At 40.8% G+C, this 15,148-nt stretch overlaps 1 protein-coding gene across 2 annotated transcripts in view; it reads left to right on the top strand.

The window, feature by feature from the left end:
• The first annotated feature begins 755 nt into the window (after window positions 1–755).
• Window positions 756–15,148, top strand: part of lin28b (lin-28 homolog B (C. elegans)) — a 33,674-nt gene continuing 19,281 nt past the window's right edge. Inside the window, exons 1-2 of one of the 2 annotated variants that reach the window (XM_084377143.1) lie at window positions 756–1,220; window positions 9,650–9,840. In XM_084377143.1, the coding sequence (XP_084233269.1) occupies window positions 1,199–1,220; window positions 9,650–9,840 (213 nt within the window). In that variant the 5' untranslated portion in view covers window positions 756–1,198. Of the gene's footprint in view, window positions 1,221–8,641; window positions 8,831–9,649; window positions 9,841–15,148 lie in introns of those variants that run through there. The other variant, XM_084377144.1, reaches the window with a different exon arrangement.

The raw sequence follows: 15,148 nt of genomic DNA on the forward strand, positions 1-15,148 counted from the left end.
TCTTTTTCTCTTTCCATTATTTCTTTCTTTCTTTCTTTTCTGCTTCGCGTTTCTTTCTTTTTCTTTCACTTTCTCTTTCGCTCTCTTTTCTTTCTTTCTTTCTTTCTTTCTTTCTTTCCATTCATTCATTCATTCATTCATTCATTCTTTCTTTCTTTCTTTCTTTCTTTCTTTCTTTCTTTGTAGACCTACATCTTTTCTCTTCTTGATTGAGAACAGATAGGGCAAGAGTTAAGCAGGAGTTTTGATCTATCTATCTATCTATCTATCTATCTATCTATCTATCTGTCTATCTGTCTGTCTGTCTGTCTGTCCATCGAGTAGCTCCAGCGAACCGATGGGTGGCGCTATTCATATCCCTTCCTTCTTTGGTATGATCAGCTCCCAATCACTGGTCTGAGAACAGTTCAGTGCTCAATGAGGTCACGAGGAGATGTCAGATCAATTATTGACGATATATTTCTGTTTCTATTCATATGACTCCACAGATTGAGACCTGTGTGACGGATGAAACTGATCACTGGCATGTTTTAAAGGAAATGTTGTATCTCTTCACGGCTCTGATGGTTGAATGCGGCTTGTTGAGAAGCTGAGTGGGGGATGTGGGAGGTATGGATCTTTATCAACAAGAGAGAAAGAGGTTGGGGGGCTGGGGAGGAGGCTGGGAGCATGATGGGGGAGGACATGGGTGCCACATGGTTTTGAGGAGCCATGAGACAGGCATTATGATATCAGTTTGAGGAGAGGAGCTCAAACTTCCCTCTCATTCTGGCTTTATCTCAAATCCAAAATACTAACGCAGCCCTTTAGTGAGGAAAAACTGGAAGCTGACAGTGACGAATGTCCCCGGGATCATTTTTAGAGATGAGTTTCCAGATGTGTGGCTCAGCCCAGCAATCTGTTGTCTCACTGTGACACGTTTAAAAACAAATCTGCCCGGCCTCTGCGCGCTGCTGCGGCTTCTGTTACAGCGTCACTATAAAATATTCATCCATGGAAAGATCTCTTTGATTCCAGCCAGCCGGTCACTGCCATGATGGCTTTCACGCGCCAGGTTAAAGTCAGCCCAAACATGTAACACAAACTAGAGTGCAGGCTTCAGGTCCAGCAGCCTCGACTCTGCTTGCTCCTCCATCAGAGGAACACCGAGAGAAGCGTCTGCGCCATCTCACTCATTCTCGGAGGGGAAGTAAAGAGGATGTCCGCTCCTTCTTCTACAGGTGAGTGGCTTTTTTTGTACCCATTAATTCTCATTTAACCCCAGTTTAAATATCCCCACATGGAAGCTCTGGATGTGGTGTTTGGCTGCAGCTGAACGCACCACAGTGGAGCTTGAGGAACCTGCTTCCCATTGACCTGAAATGACCGGATTTTAGCAGCATGGCAAAGTGATGGATCGGCTCTTTTATCACACATTCAGTGAAGTTAGGAAGTTGAAAACTGAAGCCGGTGATCGATTATAACACGGCGCGGTGGACTCAACTTTAAGACCTTTTCAGGAGATCTTTTATTTTTTATTTATTTATTTTAACAAATAAACTAAAATCACGCGATAAAACAAAAGTCACCGATCACTGCGAGGTGCCTTAAACGCACCGTGAGGATATTAAAGGATTATTAGCTGATCTCCCTCAGAGGAAATCAATCGATTAGGCTGAAAAGCACAGGCTGCATTTATGATCAAGAAATGGTGGAATCATTTTAAAGGTTAAGAGGAAGCAATGAAGACATACTGACCCGCAGGATCCCGGCAGGAAAATAAAAAACAATAAAGAAAAGTGAGTCAGAGGTTTGAAAAAGAGATTTTTGTCCCATCGTGCGCAGTTTTTTTGGCTGCACCAGGCGCTTCTTCTCCAACCTCCCCCCTCTCTCTCTCTCTCTGACGTCACCGATATTTCATTCACATATTTCCAGCCTGTTTACTCCTGTTGGTGGAGACTTTTGCACATTGAGAAAAAAAAACACCTCAGACCACGTGTTTTTTTCCGAGAAATGTTTATTTGAATGATTTTTCTCGGTGTTGATCCGGTGAAACAAAAAGGAAGATGATCCTCCTGGGCTCCAGGAGAGGTTCACAAACAGCCCACAGGTTCTTGAAAATGTGTCGGGTTGAGCTTAAACGTTCATCACGCCTACAAAGATTTTAAATCTGGTTTTAAAGCAGCAGTTTGACGCTGTTTTTTTTTTTGTTAAATGAAGCGAGAAGATGAAGAAAATGTTTCTGCAAGTTTTGGTTTCACTTTGGTGCTCATGCATGGAGCACATGGCACACGTGTGCTTTTGTGAGACTTGTTTAATTTTTTTCGTTGAGTCAAAATAGCCCTTAACGAAATCTGTGCACACTTCAAATGAACAATTTAGTTAAAATGCAAAAAATGAGTGATTTGTTCTTCCTTTGCTGCAGAAATCTAGAGGAATGTGGACCGAAGCAAATGGCAGTCAAACTGGCCTGTGTTTGGAATTTAAAAATGATTAAAATAATTAAGAAATGAATGCATGTAAAACCTTTCACATGTTCACATCCTCCACTTGTAGAAAAATAACCCTGAGAGGAGATGACCTGCCTGGCCCTCACTGTTTACACTCCCTTGCAGAGGATATAAAAAAGTGAAGGATTGGTGTCTGGAATGCATGAAGTAAACGACAAAAAAATAACCCCCTTCACTAAAAATGAAAGGAGAAAAGAGGAGAGACGGACTCAATGAACCCTTTGAACTGCATTGACAGCAGCAGGGTAAAGGCAAATTTCCTCTGGGAGCCTACAGGGTGAGGAGTGGGGGTTGGGTGGGGTTAGCTGGGGTGAGGGAGTCCAAAGTCTGCTCAGAAAGTTGGTATTCAAACAGCTCAGGAATCTGCTTCTGCTCATGCTTCAAAGCTCATAATTATGTGTTTTGGTCAAGATAACCAAATGGCTAAAAATCAGAGTGATTTTAGTTTTTGCAGCACTGGAGAGATTTTCCTTAAAATCCCTGAGAGTCAACTACAGAGCTGGTTGTGGCCAGTTTGAGCAGTTGGTTTATAAGCAAGAATGTGATTTAGAGGATTAAACACTTCTTTTTTGAAAATAATCCATGAATATGATATAATCTGTGAGCTCCGGTTGGTGTTCACTGCCACAACATATCACCTGCGATATTAAAAAGAGGAAATATGTTATTTTTCCTATTTCTTTTTAAAAAAAATTACAATTAAAATCCTCGTCCAGCAAACACAAGTTCGATTGTGACTGACTGACTGAGAGACAGCGGCTAAAATGAGTCCAACATTTTAGCATCACATATGCCGGAAATCTCTGATATGATGTATTTTACAAATATAGTCAAATGTTGGCAAAAGTCTGTCCTCATGGCAAATTTGTCGCTAGAGCTACAAAAACCGAAGAGCCTTTATTTGTTTCATATTGTATTGATCATAAGTGGATCGTATATTCTCATAAAGGCAGTTTTGTTTTGACATTAAACTTAACATGAGAGAAAAACCTTCAGCAACATATCTTATCCTTAATACCAGCTTTACATTTGCCTACCATTATTATCAAAGTTAGAAGGCTGACAAACAGGCTATCACAGTAACACTAGACTATCATAACTAGATCTGTAAAATAGGCCAAATTATAGAAGAATGTGTCTCCTAACTTTTGTGCAGAACTTAATAAGAAAAGTTGTTATTTTTGTTCATGTGCTCTTTCCACAAGCAGAATATTGGCGATCTGTCCACACACATTTGAACACATTGAAAGCAATCTAATCTTGTAGCAGAAGGGTAAATAAAAAGGTAGGCTAGCTAATGTATGACTTGTAGTTGGCGATGATTATGAGATAAAACAAGTAATGTGAACTAAAGAAGTTCTATCTTCAGTTAAGGGGTCCGTTTCGTAGTTATGTTACAAAAATGAATCCTCTAACCTTTTGCAGGATTTAATATGCAAAAATACTCTACCTGTCCGAAAAATAGAAAGCTGTGGAAAAAGATTGATGAAAAGTTAGAACAAGTTTGAAAACAATCTTATCCTGCAGCACGAGGGCAAATACAGAGATGGCTGAAGGGCCACTTCTTGTTGCTGTTGATTACAAGAGAAATGACCAGCGGGAACTAAATAAAAAGATGGCTAAAGTTTGACCTGCCTTTTTGTTTATGTACTCTACTTCACACACACAAAAGTGGAGAAAAAAAAGTTTGAAAACAATCAAAAGAAGAATAAAAAGGTGGCTAAAGGAAGACTTCTAGTCGGAGTACTTCAAACTTCATAAGAAAAATGGTTATTTCTAGTCTTTGTGCTCTTAAAAAAAAGATAAAGCTGAAACTGAAGCACGTTTGAAAACAATCAAAGTGTAAATAAATAGTTGGCTCAAGGAAAACCTTCAGTTTGGTTGATTGTAAGAAGACAAGAAAATATAAACTCCAGAAGTTTGCCTTTTTTTTTTTTTTTTACCTTGTGCAAAACTTCATAAGAAAAATGTCTCTTTTTAGTATACATGCTCTTCTCTAGAAACAAAAAACAAAAAAGATGATTTATCTAAGATTTAAAGCACATTTAAGAACAATCAAATGGTAAATAACATTGTGGCTAAAGGATGACTTAGCTGGGTTGCTTATCTTTTAAAAAAAATATATAAATTTGTAGCCTAAATGCTCATCTCCACAAGTAATAAAGTTGAAAAAAATTGAGCTGAAGGTAAGGCACAAAGGGTAAATGAAATGGTTAAAGAAGGACTTCCTGTTGGGTTGATTACAAGGAAAATAACAATATAAAATACTTGTTGATCAGTAACTTTATGTGCAAAACTTCCTCAGAAGAGTAGCTCCTTCTTAAGCTATTTGAAATAAAAAAGTGAAAAAAGATTGACCTGAAGTTAAAACAAATCTGAAAACAATCAAGTGCAAAGAAAACAAAAGAGTTTGACCAGCAACTTTGTGTGCAAAAGCTCATAAGAAAAGTTGCTATTTTTAGTCTATTTGATCTTCTCCACAAAAGTGAAAAAAGATTCATCTGAAGTTGCAGCAAGTTTGAAAACAATCAGATTGTAAATAAAACTGTGGCTGAAGCAGAACAATAAAAAAACAATGTAAAACATAGAAGTTGATCAGCAGCCTGTTCTTCATAAGTTCATAAGAAAAGTGGCTCTTTTTAGCCTTTATGGTCTCCACAAATAATAAAGTGAAAAAAGATTTACTGGAGTTAAAGCATGTTTGAAAACAATCAAACAATGAATAAAAAGGGTTCGAGGGAGACTTACAGCTCGGTTGATTACGAGAAAAACAAGAATGTAAACTACAGAAGTTATTAACTGTTCAGTCTATTTGCTCTTCTGCAGGAATAATGAAGTGGAAAAAAAGATTAATCAGAAGTTAAAACAAGTTTGAAACAATCAAACGATGAATAATTGTGTGGCTCAAGAAAGACTTAACTATAGGAGAAACAAAAATGTAAAATACAGAAGTTGATCTGTAACTGTATCTGTATCTGTAAGTTGCTTACTTTAGTTCACGTCTACACAAACAAAAAAGAGAAAAGATTGATTTGAAGTTAAAGCAAGTTTGAAAACGATAAAATGGCAAAAGAAATGGTGGCTATAATAAGACTTGACTAAAAGAAAAACAACACTGTAAAATAAAGACACAGATCAGTAACTTTATCAGTAACCACCACATAAGACAAGTTACTATTTTGAATCCACGTCCACAAGTTTGAAAACAATCTCATCCTGTAGCATGAAGACAAATAAAAAGCTTGCCAAGGTGTATTTGTAGTTAGCGTTGATTATAAAACAAACAACTAATGTAAAGAAAGAAGTGATATTTTCAGTAAAGCTTGAATCAAACATGTTTTTCCTTCAAACATCCTGCCCTCATACATTTAACATCAGCTCCCCCTTCACTTCACACGACAAATATTTTCCTCGGCCGTATTAAGGCTTCCACATTGATTTTAGGTGTCTTAAAAATCTCCACTAATCTCCGTTTTGCTATTTCAGTGGCTTCCTTTGACTAACAGGCACACCCAAAGCCACCCATATCTAAATTATTCCCCGTCATTAGCTTGCACACATGCCAGAGAGCTGCACCGCCGTGATTTCCACCGACTTGTCCTAATCAGAAAGGTCCTGTCAGGATATGAGTGAGTGGATAACATCTGACACTGGTATCCAACCCTGTGACCCAAACAGTAATTCTATGGCCACTGCGGAGGCCTCCTCTACAAGCATCTTCAAAAACAGGCCCTTTTTTTTTTTTTTTTTTTGGCGCGGGGGCTGGGATGGATGGATTGGGGGTAGGGGTAAAGCTCGTGAATTCCGGAGGGTGGGCTCTTTGGCTCTGGTGGGTGGAGATTTGGGCTTGTTGTTGTTTCATTCCTCCAACGTGTTTTTCCTCTTTCCTCGTACCCGGGAATAACCCCTTGAGAAAGAAACGTCCCACCAGGGTAGATGTGAGATAAGATGGGAAGTTTCTCAATGAGCGTACTATTTTTCAGGCTCGTTGTGAGTGATCTGCTGTGTGGTCTGCAGCTCATGGACAGACCTGTTCTTCTCTCTGGAGGGTTTATGCCATGTTGGTGGACAGAAAGTAGAACTTGATTATGCAGCTTCAACTTGATTTTACTCTTGTAGAATAGATTTTACATGTTGTTTTTTCTTTTTTTTTGGAATTACATGATTTTTTCTTCTGATGTACGTGCACAGCATTTATTAAAGTAATAGGCATCAGTAAAGTAGTTAGTAAGAAACGGACAAAAGTTATGTAGACATACCAATTCAGTTTAATCCAAATTAGCACAACAGCACAGTAAACACACAATAACATAGAAGGGCAATTTTCCTATGATTTGTAAGCCAGGGAGTAAATAAAGAAGGATAAAATGTCCCTTTAAAAAAAGTGAATTACTTCAAGAAACTTACCAATTGCCAGTTATCTGCTTTATTAGGAACACTTTCTAAAATCAAGCCTTTTCTGAATGTAACCTGGTTCACATTCAGAGCAAAAATCTTCTCTTTACAAGTTCTCATATTTCATCTGATGCTGTCCTCCAAACTTAGCCACCATTTTAATTATCACCGCTCACACCACTTTAAATATTCGTCAAGATCTTCTTCAAAGTGTCTCTGTCGTCTTGCCGACCGATTTTTAAAAACATTTTTTTTTCTTACAGCACATCACTGGAGACTGAACAGTTTTCAGGTTTGTTTTTCTGGCTTTTCCAGTCACATTCCAAAGCTGTGAGTTCAGCTCTCCTCTGGTGCCCACTATGATGCTGGGAGGTAACTGGTCGTACGTTAGAAACATGAGCTCAAAAACAACATGTGCATGCATGGAAAAGCATAGAAAAGTGAGCATTGCATTTTTATTGTTTATTAGTTACTCTGGTCCCAGGTAAAGGGAATTCAGGTGTCTCACTGTGCTATTTTAAGACATGAGTTCATTCAACCGGACTCTAGAAACCAGGTTTGGAGTTAGGTATTTTGTTTATAGATTAAAAAATAATACAGACAAATGTGCTCTCAGTGTCGTATTGGTACGAGTCTGTAGTTTGGGGTAGAATAAAACAAAGATATAGACCAATGTGCTCTGTGTCTGCATGTCTTATTGGTTTGAGTGTATTCGTCTGGGGTAAAATAAGACAAAGATACAGAAAAATGTGCTCCTGGTCTCAGTGTTGTATTGGTGCATTTGAGTCAAGTGTTCTGGGGTAAAATAAGTCGAAAGATACAGAAAAATGCGCTTTTTGTCTCACTGAGCAAGGGTATAAACAAATGTGATCTGTGTCGTAGTGGTATGAGTTTACTTTGCATCAAACATAGGAAGACCAAATCTTTTATTTTTGTGTGTATATATATATATATATATATATATATATATATATATATATATACACACACATATTTTCTGTGGCGGATATAACATTTTGTGGTTTGGACAGAAGTTATTTGTATGCACTGCAGTGTGGTACTCATATGTGACTCCACTGCACTGGTATTTATGGTATCTTATGAGGCCATGTGGGCTCGCCTCTGACTCAACAACATGCAAGTGAAGAAGCATATTTCCTTAAATCTTTTCACATGCTGGTTCCAGCTCCATGAAGCACAAAATACAGGAACACCCACTGCTGCACCGTCCATGCACACTCCTCAAACTTCTTGCCTTTTTTTATTTTGTCATGTTTGTTGTCTTTTCTCCCGCTGCTATGACTACACCAATCTCCCCCAAAGGAATCATTAAATTTTAATTGAATCCCATCTAATCTAATCTCACAGTATAATAGCCTTATGTAGCTTCACCAACCCCCTTATGATACAGTTCTCTCCGGCTGCTCCACCAAAACGCGGCGCGAGCAGCACAATCCACCACTGTGATTGTTTTTCTCTCGCGATCGCACGACGCCGGCGTGAACGCTGCCGCCGGGTTGCGAGTCCGATTCCCTCCATCTCCCTTCCCCTGGACTCACAGGGCAGAAATTAGTAGCAAGAAAGCATGTAATTGACAAAGTCACGTGTTCCCACTACGGGAACGGGCACAGCCAGCTCGAGAGCGAATGAGAGCGAAGGAGAGAGAGACAGAGGGAGGCAGAGAGAGAGAGAGAGAGAGAGAGAGAGAGAGAGAGGGAGAGATCAGTACAGAGGTGGTGCGAGTGAGGAAGGGATTGGAAGGGAAGACAGAGAGACATGACAAAAATATCAAAAGGCAGAAAGCACGCCGTACCATGCGAGCTAAATTGGTGACCGATGGGATCGAGGATGTCGGATTAATGGTGACTACCGCAGCCCGTTTTCGCAGAGGAAGCTTCTCTATTGCAACTTGGGCGCAGAGGGTCCGCGGGGAAACATGGCCGAAGGTTATTCTGCAATTATTATTATTTTTTTTTCTCTCCCTATTTTCTGCTCTTAGTTTTTTTTTTCCTCCTTCCTATGTGTGCTCGCGCGAGGAAAAGGGGAAGGGGAAGGAAGGAGGGAGGGAGAAGGAGAGAGGGAGAAGGAGAGAGAGAGAGGGTGGAGGTGGAGGGGGACAAGGTGCAACGTTGATTGTTGTTTCAAACCTTTAAAAAAAAAAAAAAAAAAAAAAAAAATAATACAACTAGCTGGACCTGAACCGCCCCTGCCGAGCACCGTACCCTCGCCGTGTTTCGCTGCGATAAGACCCGTGCATGGCGAGGGTGCTGGCTTGTGCACACTCGCAGGGCTCGAGGAGCCATGTGTACACCTGCCTTTCGGATCCCGTAGCGTACACAACTCCAGATGCACGAGACAAAATATCCGCCACAAGTTGCACAGACCGAGCCCGAGCCCGAGCCCCCTGGCCGTGCACGGATCCGAGGCGGTCATCTGTCACGGAGGAACTTTTCCAGGCTCGATTCACGCCGGATCACAGCACCACGCGCCCCCGTGGTGTCGAAAATACTAGTATAGGAAATTTCTACCGGCCCTGAACTTCACATAGCCCGTGTTTGCAAAGTGGAGGGGATTCCCCCCCACGCTTCTTCTTCTTCTTCTTCTTCTCCTCCTTCTTCTTCAAGAAGTTCTTTACGCAACAGAGCCCATTAAACTTATATAAACCTGTATCTCCAGCCACCCTGCATGCTGTGTGTCCTTGAGCCTGTAAAATGTTCTAACTTGCTTCTCATGTGCCCCCACCCACCTCCACCCTCTTGTTTCAGGAGGGCCGGGTAAAGGTGGCGGAGAGGACCCCGCCAAGTCCACCGAGCAGGAGGACCGGACTCGACCTCAGATCCTGTCGGGCTCCGGCTTCTGCAAATGGTTCAACGTCCGGATGGGCTTCGGATTTATCTCAATGACCAGCAGCGAAGGGAGCCCCGTCGACCCCCCTCTGGATGTTTTCGTCCACCAAGTAAGTTTGACGTCGACAAAATCAAACACACAAACCAACACCCCCGAGGAGTAAACATCTGCTTTGTGCTGCTGCTGTTGCTGCTGCTGGTGATGATGCGGTGCGCCCTGCTCGGCCTCCTTTCCCCCCAAAACGTGTTAAAAAGCGATCAGTGATTGATTAGTTTGATTTCCCCCCCCCCAACAATTTCACTGTCAGCTTCAAATCCCATCCTGAAAGAGACCCGCAGGCCCCCTTTTATTTCTCCTGCAGCCACATTGTATCATCCGGATGTTTTGCATTACCCAACACGTTACTGTGTAATCACACGTTGTCCACGGGCTTGGAGGAAAGAAAAAAAAAAAAACATGCTAAGTTTCCTCTTTAAGCCACATGCGTCCAGCTCTCCCCTCCCTCTGCACTGTACAGGGAAGGGAGGACATGTCGTGTGGCTGTGACACGGTTAGTTTCACACTTGGCCCCAGTGGCCTCACATCCAGCCAGCCAACATGTCTGAAAAACATGTTTAGGTAAATAATAATTAAAAAAAAGAAGGTCAAGTTGTGCCTTATGGTTTGTGTTATGTGAGGCTGCGTTTGGCCCCTTGCTGTTGTTTTGCTGCTACATCCTTATTACATTTTGTGATGTGGAGCCTGGCCTGCTCTCCACCGCATGTTTCTGTTTGATTTATTGTGCGTGGAGTTCATGTCTGAGGCCTTGTTTTCCACTTATTCTGCAGCAAACAAAGAGACGTGGTGGAGTCCTCTCTGCCTCCAGTCTCCCCTCTCTTTTTTAACGGTCCTGTAAAGTGGCCTTAAAATACTTGAAACGAGGAGAGGCATTTTCACCATTTCATCTGACACCCTCCTCTAGAGGTGTCTTTATTGTGGGCTCACTGGATGTTGTGCTGCTGAACCGGTGGTGGGGAGGAGGAGGAGGTGGGGGCGGGCACATCAGGGGTCAAATGTCAGCAGTGATGTAGTGGTGAATAAAAAAAGATGGGGCCACTGGTCAGTATCTGGCAAACTAGTGTGTTGAGGAGTTATAGTTTCACTGAGGCAGCATTCATTTATTTCCTCGTCGGCTTATTCTGGTGAAACTTTGACGGTGTGATTTTTAAAAAATATTTTTAAGTTACGTTCCAGTAAAAAATAGAAAAGCGTTGTTGTGCTTCAGTTTCACATGAATACGACAGTTTGCAGTGAGAGATGGGGCTGATGTTTCTCTGTTTTGTTGCGTTCACCTCCTTTTATTCTGGTGTTTTTATATATTTTAAATTATCCTTAACCTGTTTTCTTCTGATCATTATAAACAACATGTAACCTTGACTAAAATGTTGCCATCATATCTAAAATAATTGTAGCTCTGCAGTGAATTTGCTGAAGAAAAGGGTCACATTTAGAGAGACTTGTGTTTAAGCAATGTGTTGACCTTTGCTCCATTTGTTTCCATTGTCATGACATTGATTATCAGAAGTCAAAAATACTTTATTGATCCCTGAGACGAAGATTGGGTATGTTACAGTTGCCTCTCCTAGAAAGGAATATCACACTATAGATATAAAGATATGAATCGAGAAATATAATGAGACAAAAGAGTAAAATATAAAAAAGTACAAAAATATAAAAATAATAATAAAAATATGTGCATTGCAGCTGTAGTATGTGACAACTTTGTATCCATATAAATAGTAGAAATAGAGACGTCTGCCCCCATTGTAACAAGTGTACGTAATATTGCAATATGTAATGATTGACAATGATTAAAGGGGCACTATGTAGTTTTTAGGAGGAAATTAGTGTTTACAATATTAATGAGGTAATAATACAAACTCAGAAATGTATTTTTCCATAACTGAATAAGCAAGCTGTTCTCAGAGGAAAATAAGGTCCCTGTTTGAAACTAGAAAGGTGGCAGGGTCCGCCAAATATAAACAAAGTAAAACAGTATGAAATCGTGTTGTTCCTCTCAGGTCAGTCATGAAAACGAGTTTGTTTATTTTGTTTATTCAGGCATAACAGATCTTTCTCTTCTGATTTAAAATGTCTTTCCCAAAATTACATAGTGAACCTTAGACAGTTTAAATAAGTGCTACTTAGAGCTGCAATGATTAATACATTAGTCGATAAAAACTATCTTTATAATCAGTTTGTTGATTCAGTTATTTTTCAGGCAAAAATGTCAAACATTTGCTGCTTCCAGCTCCTTAAATGTGAGAATTTGCTGCTTTTTATTTTCATTCATGCTGTTAAATGAAGAGAATTTGGGTTTTGAAAAAACGAAGAAGCAGTTGGTCACAGACTAAATGATTACTCGTGAAATTAACCATCAATGAAAACGGTTGGTGCGTGGATCCACGAGCACGGCTCATCCGGCATCAAATAACGCACGTTAAATTATTTTTGTCAGCCTTTACTTGTGTGTGGATGCGGTTTTTCACGCGCGATCTCTGCTGCGAGTATTTGAAATCAAAGAGAGGCTAAAAGGAGAGTGCGCATTGCAGCGTGTGTGTTTTATATATTTCTGATTGATACTTCCATATTGTGGCTCCATCCACTGCATCTGTCTACATACTCCTCATGGCCCCTAAATTCCCTGCTGGCCGGAGATGTTTTCGGAGAGATGGGGAAAGTGCTTGAAGAGCTGTGCATAAGTTGGCAGTTTGTAAAAGGATGGAGAGGACAGAGCAGACTGGTGCCATGCAGGTGTCTGTGGGAATATGCATCCAATGCTTGATGTGGTCCGAAATGCTCAGTCTTTACTAGAAATATAGATATTCGAGGTGTGGAGATAAAAAATAGTTGCAATTAATAACTGTCAGTTACAGCTCTGTATAATGAGTCTCTTAAATTGTGTGCGGCTAGTTGCATTTTCCATGTTTGAAAAAAATGCAAATTGTTCCACCGAACCCCTTATAGAAGAATTAACTAGCATACAATGAATCTTATGTTTACACTAGTCCATTTCCCCCCAGCGTTTCCAGCTTCGTGTTTACAACAATACAGCTGTCATTTAGCACAAAGAGCAGACAATATGCATTCATAAGCACATTGTCATATTGAATGCAAAACACACCATTCCTCTGCCAGTATTTGCATTCATCTGTACACTGTGTGTGTCTCTGCTGTCAGCCTGCAGCCAGTTGGACACATTGATGCTAAGGCTGCACGGTATGCTAAGAATTATTTTGACAGGTATTATGACTGAGATTAGTGCGGGTGATTTTTGCATCCCCATTTTCATTCTGACTGAGAAAACTACTTAAGTCGTGATGATTTACCAAGCCAGCGTGCTTTCTTATAGGGCTGCAGTTAATAATTACTTCCACTGTTGATTATTTTCCCTGATTAATTGATTAGTAGTTTGGTCTATACAATGTCAGAAAATGGTCCAATAATTGAATTGCCTAAGCGCGTCACCGTGGCTGACGCACATTGTATCCCCCCCAAATAACATGTTAAATCAGATGTGTGTAAATACCACCAGTTCCAAACAAAAAAAGGTTACCAACATTTGTTTATCCTTTATTCCTGCAGGAAGATCTTATGATTTATGACTACGTCTTTAAAGATTCTTCGACTGTTTATCACAAAAAAAGATGTGTGTCCTTTCTGTCATGCAGTAGTAATATTTGTTTCCCAACAAAAGTGATTCCAGTATGTTGTAGTGGAATTTTAGTTAACATTTACATTATTGATAAGGCAATAATACAAACTCAAAAATGTATGTATAAGAAATATTTATGCAATATATTTCCAAACCTGAATAAACAAGCTGTCCTCAGACTGTATTTAGGTCCCCAGAACGCTGAAGTGAGAAAGGTGGTTCCTGCGAAGTAAATGAATGAAAATGTGTTGTTTGTTTATTCAGTTTGAGTCTTTAGTTTGAGAATATTTAGATGATTATCGGGATAGTATCGACAGGATAATCCTGACATAATATCTTCATACCGCCTGACAACCTAACATGTCTTGTTTTGCAAAGACGTTCAGATTTCTGTCTGAAGCTGGAATCGCAAAATGTGGAAATTTTTTCTGATTTAATCGATTATCAAAATAGTTGGTGATTAATTTAAGGTGGCAGCTAATCGTTTAATCGTTGTAGCTCTATTTACTTGCATCTAAAGACCAAGAAAAAAACATACTGTTTCGTCCCAAATTTAGCTTTTATCAAACAATTGTAGCTCCTGGGATTTGGATATTGCGATTCCGATAATAATTCGATCAGCTGTTTGGACTTAATCGATGCCGTTTCATTACGTTTAGGAAATGTTGAATTAAAATCCTGCTCGTTATCTTCTGTGTTGCTACGCTATCCAGATCCTGTAATGAGGAATATTTCTGTTAGGTTACGAGTACTTTAACTCCGAGCATGCAGAGCAGCACAATAGAACAGACTTCTGTAATGGCTGTTGAAAGAGAGTTTGGCTTCACACAAAGGTCATGAAGTATTCTGCATTTATGCTACAAGGTTAGCTGTCAGTTATAGTGCAGGTTTGCTCCTGCATAACAATTATTATGTATGTGCCACCAGAGAGAGGCAGGAAGGGAAGAGGGAGCATGAGGACAGGAGAAAGAGGAGGAGTTTTCCTAGGAGAGGGAAAAGAGGAGGGATGTGGGAAAAAATAAGTGTTGGTGAGGGGTGGTGGTGGTGGTGGTGGTGGTGGTGCGGGCGGGCGGGCGGGGGTGGGGTGCTGGTAGCCGAAGGAGGAAAACATGAGCGAGAGGTTGGAAAAAGACGAGTGAGTGGAGGAGCAGGAGGTAAGAGAGGGAGGGCGTATGAGTCAGCGAGAGGGTCCCCGCCCGACCACGAGTTCTCTTCCTGGGAGGCCTCTTCATCAGGAGCTCCTATCTGATCACTTCCTTTCTGGAAGGTGTGTGTGTGTGTGTGTGTGTGTGTGTGTGTGTGTGTGTGTGTGTGTGTGTGTGTGTGTGTGTGTGTGTGTGTGTGTGTGTGTGCGCGCGTGTGTGTGAGTGAAAGAGAGGGAGTAATTAAGCTTCTTCACCCGCTCTACTTCTCTGCTTAGTGATTCCACACACACAGCTGTTTCATTATATCTGTTTGTCAACCTCTTCTCTACCTGGACTGAGCGTTTTTCTGTGTGTGAGCGTGTGTGTGTGTGTGTGTGCGTGCGTGTGTGAGTTCCTGCTGGGACACGGGGGGTGCGCTCTCCTCGGGCATTCTTTAAAAAGAGGAATTTCTTTAAAGACAAAAAGGCAGGAGCGTTGGGTGGGGTGAGGGGGTGTGTGTGTGGCGGTGAGGTGGGGGGCTGCTTGCCCTTTGTCGGTAATCAGTTTGAAATGTTGAACAGTTTGCTGCTGCTGCTCTC

Source organism: Pagrus pagrus (genome assembly GCF_965226575.1).
Source record: "Pagrus pagrus genome assembly, chromosome: 16".
In the NCBI taxonomy this organism is placed as follows: domain Eukaryota; kingdom Metazoa; phylum Chordata; class Actinopteri; order Spariformes; family Sparidae; genus Pagrus; species Pagrus pagrus.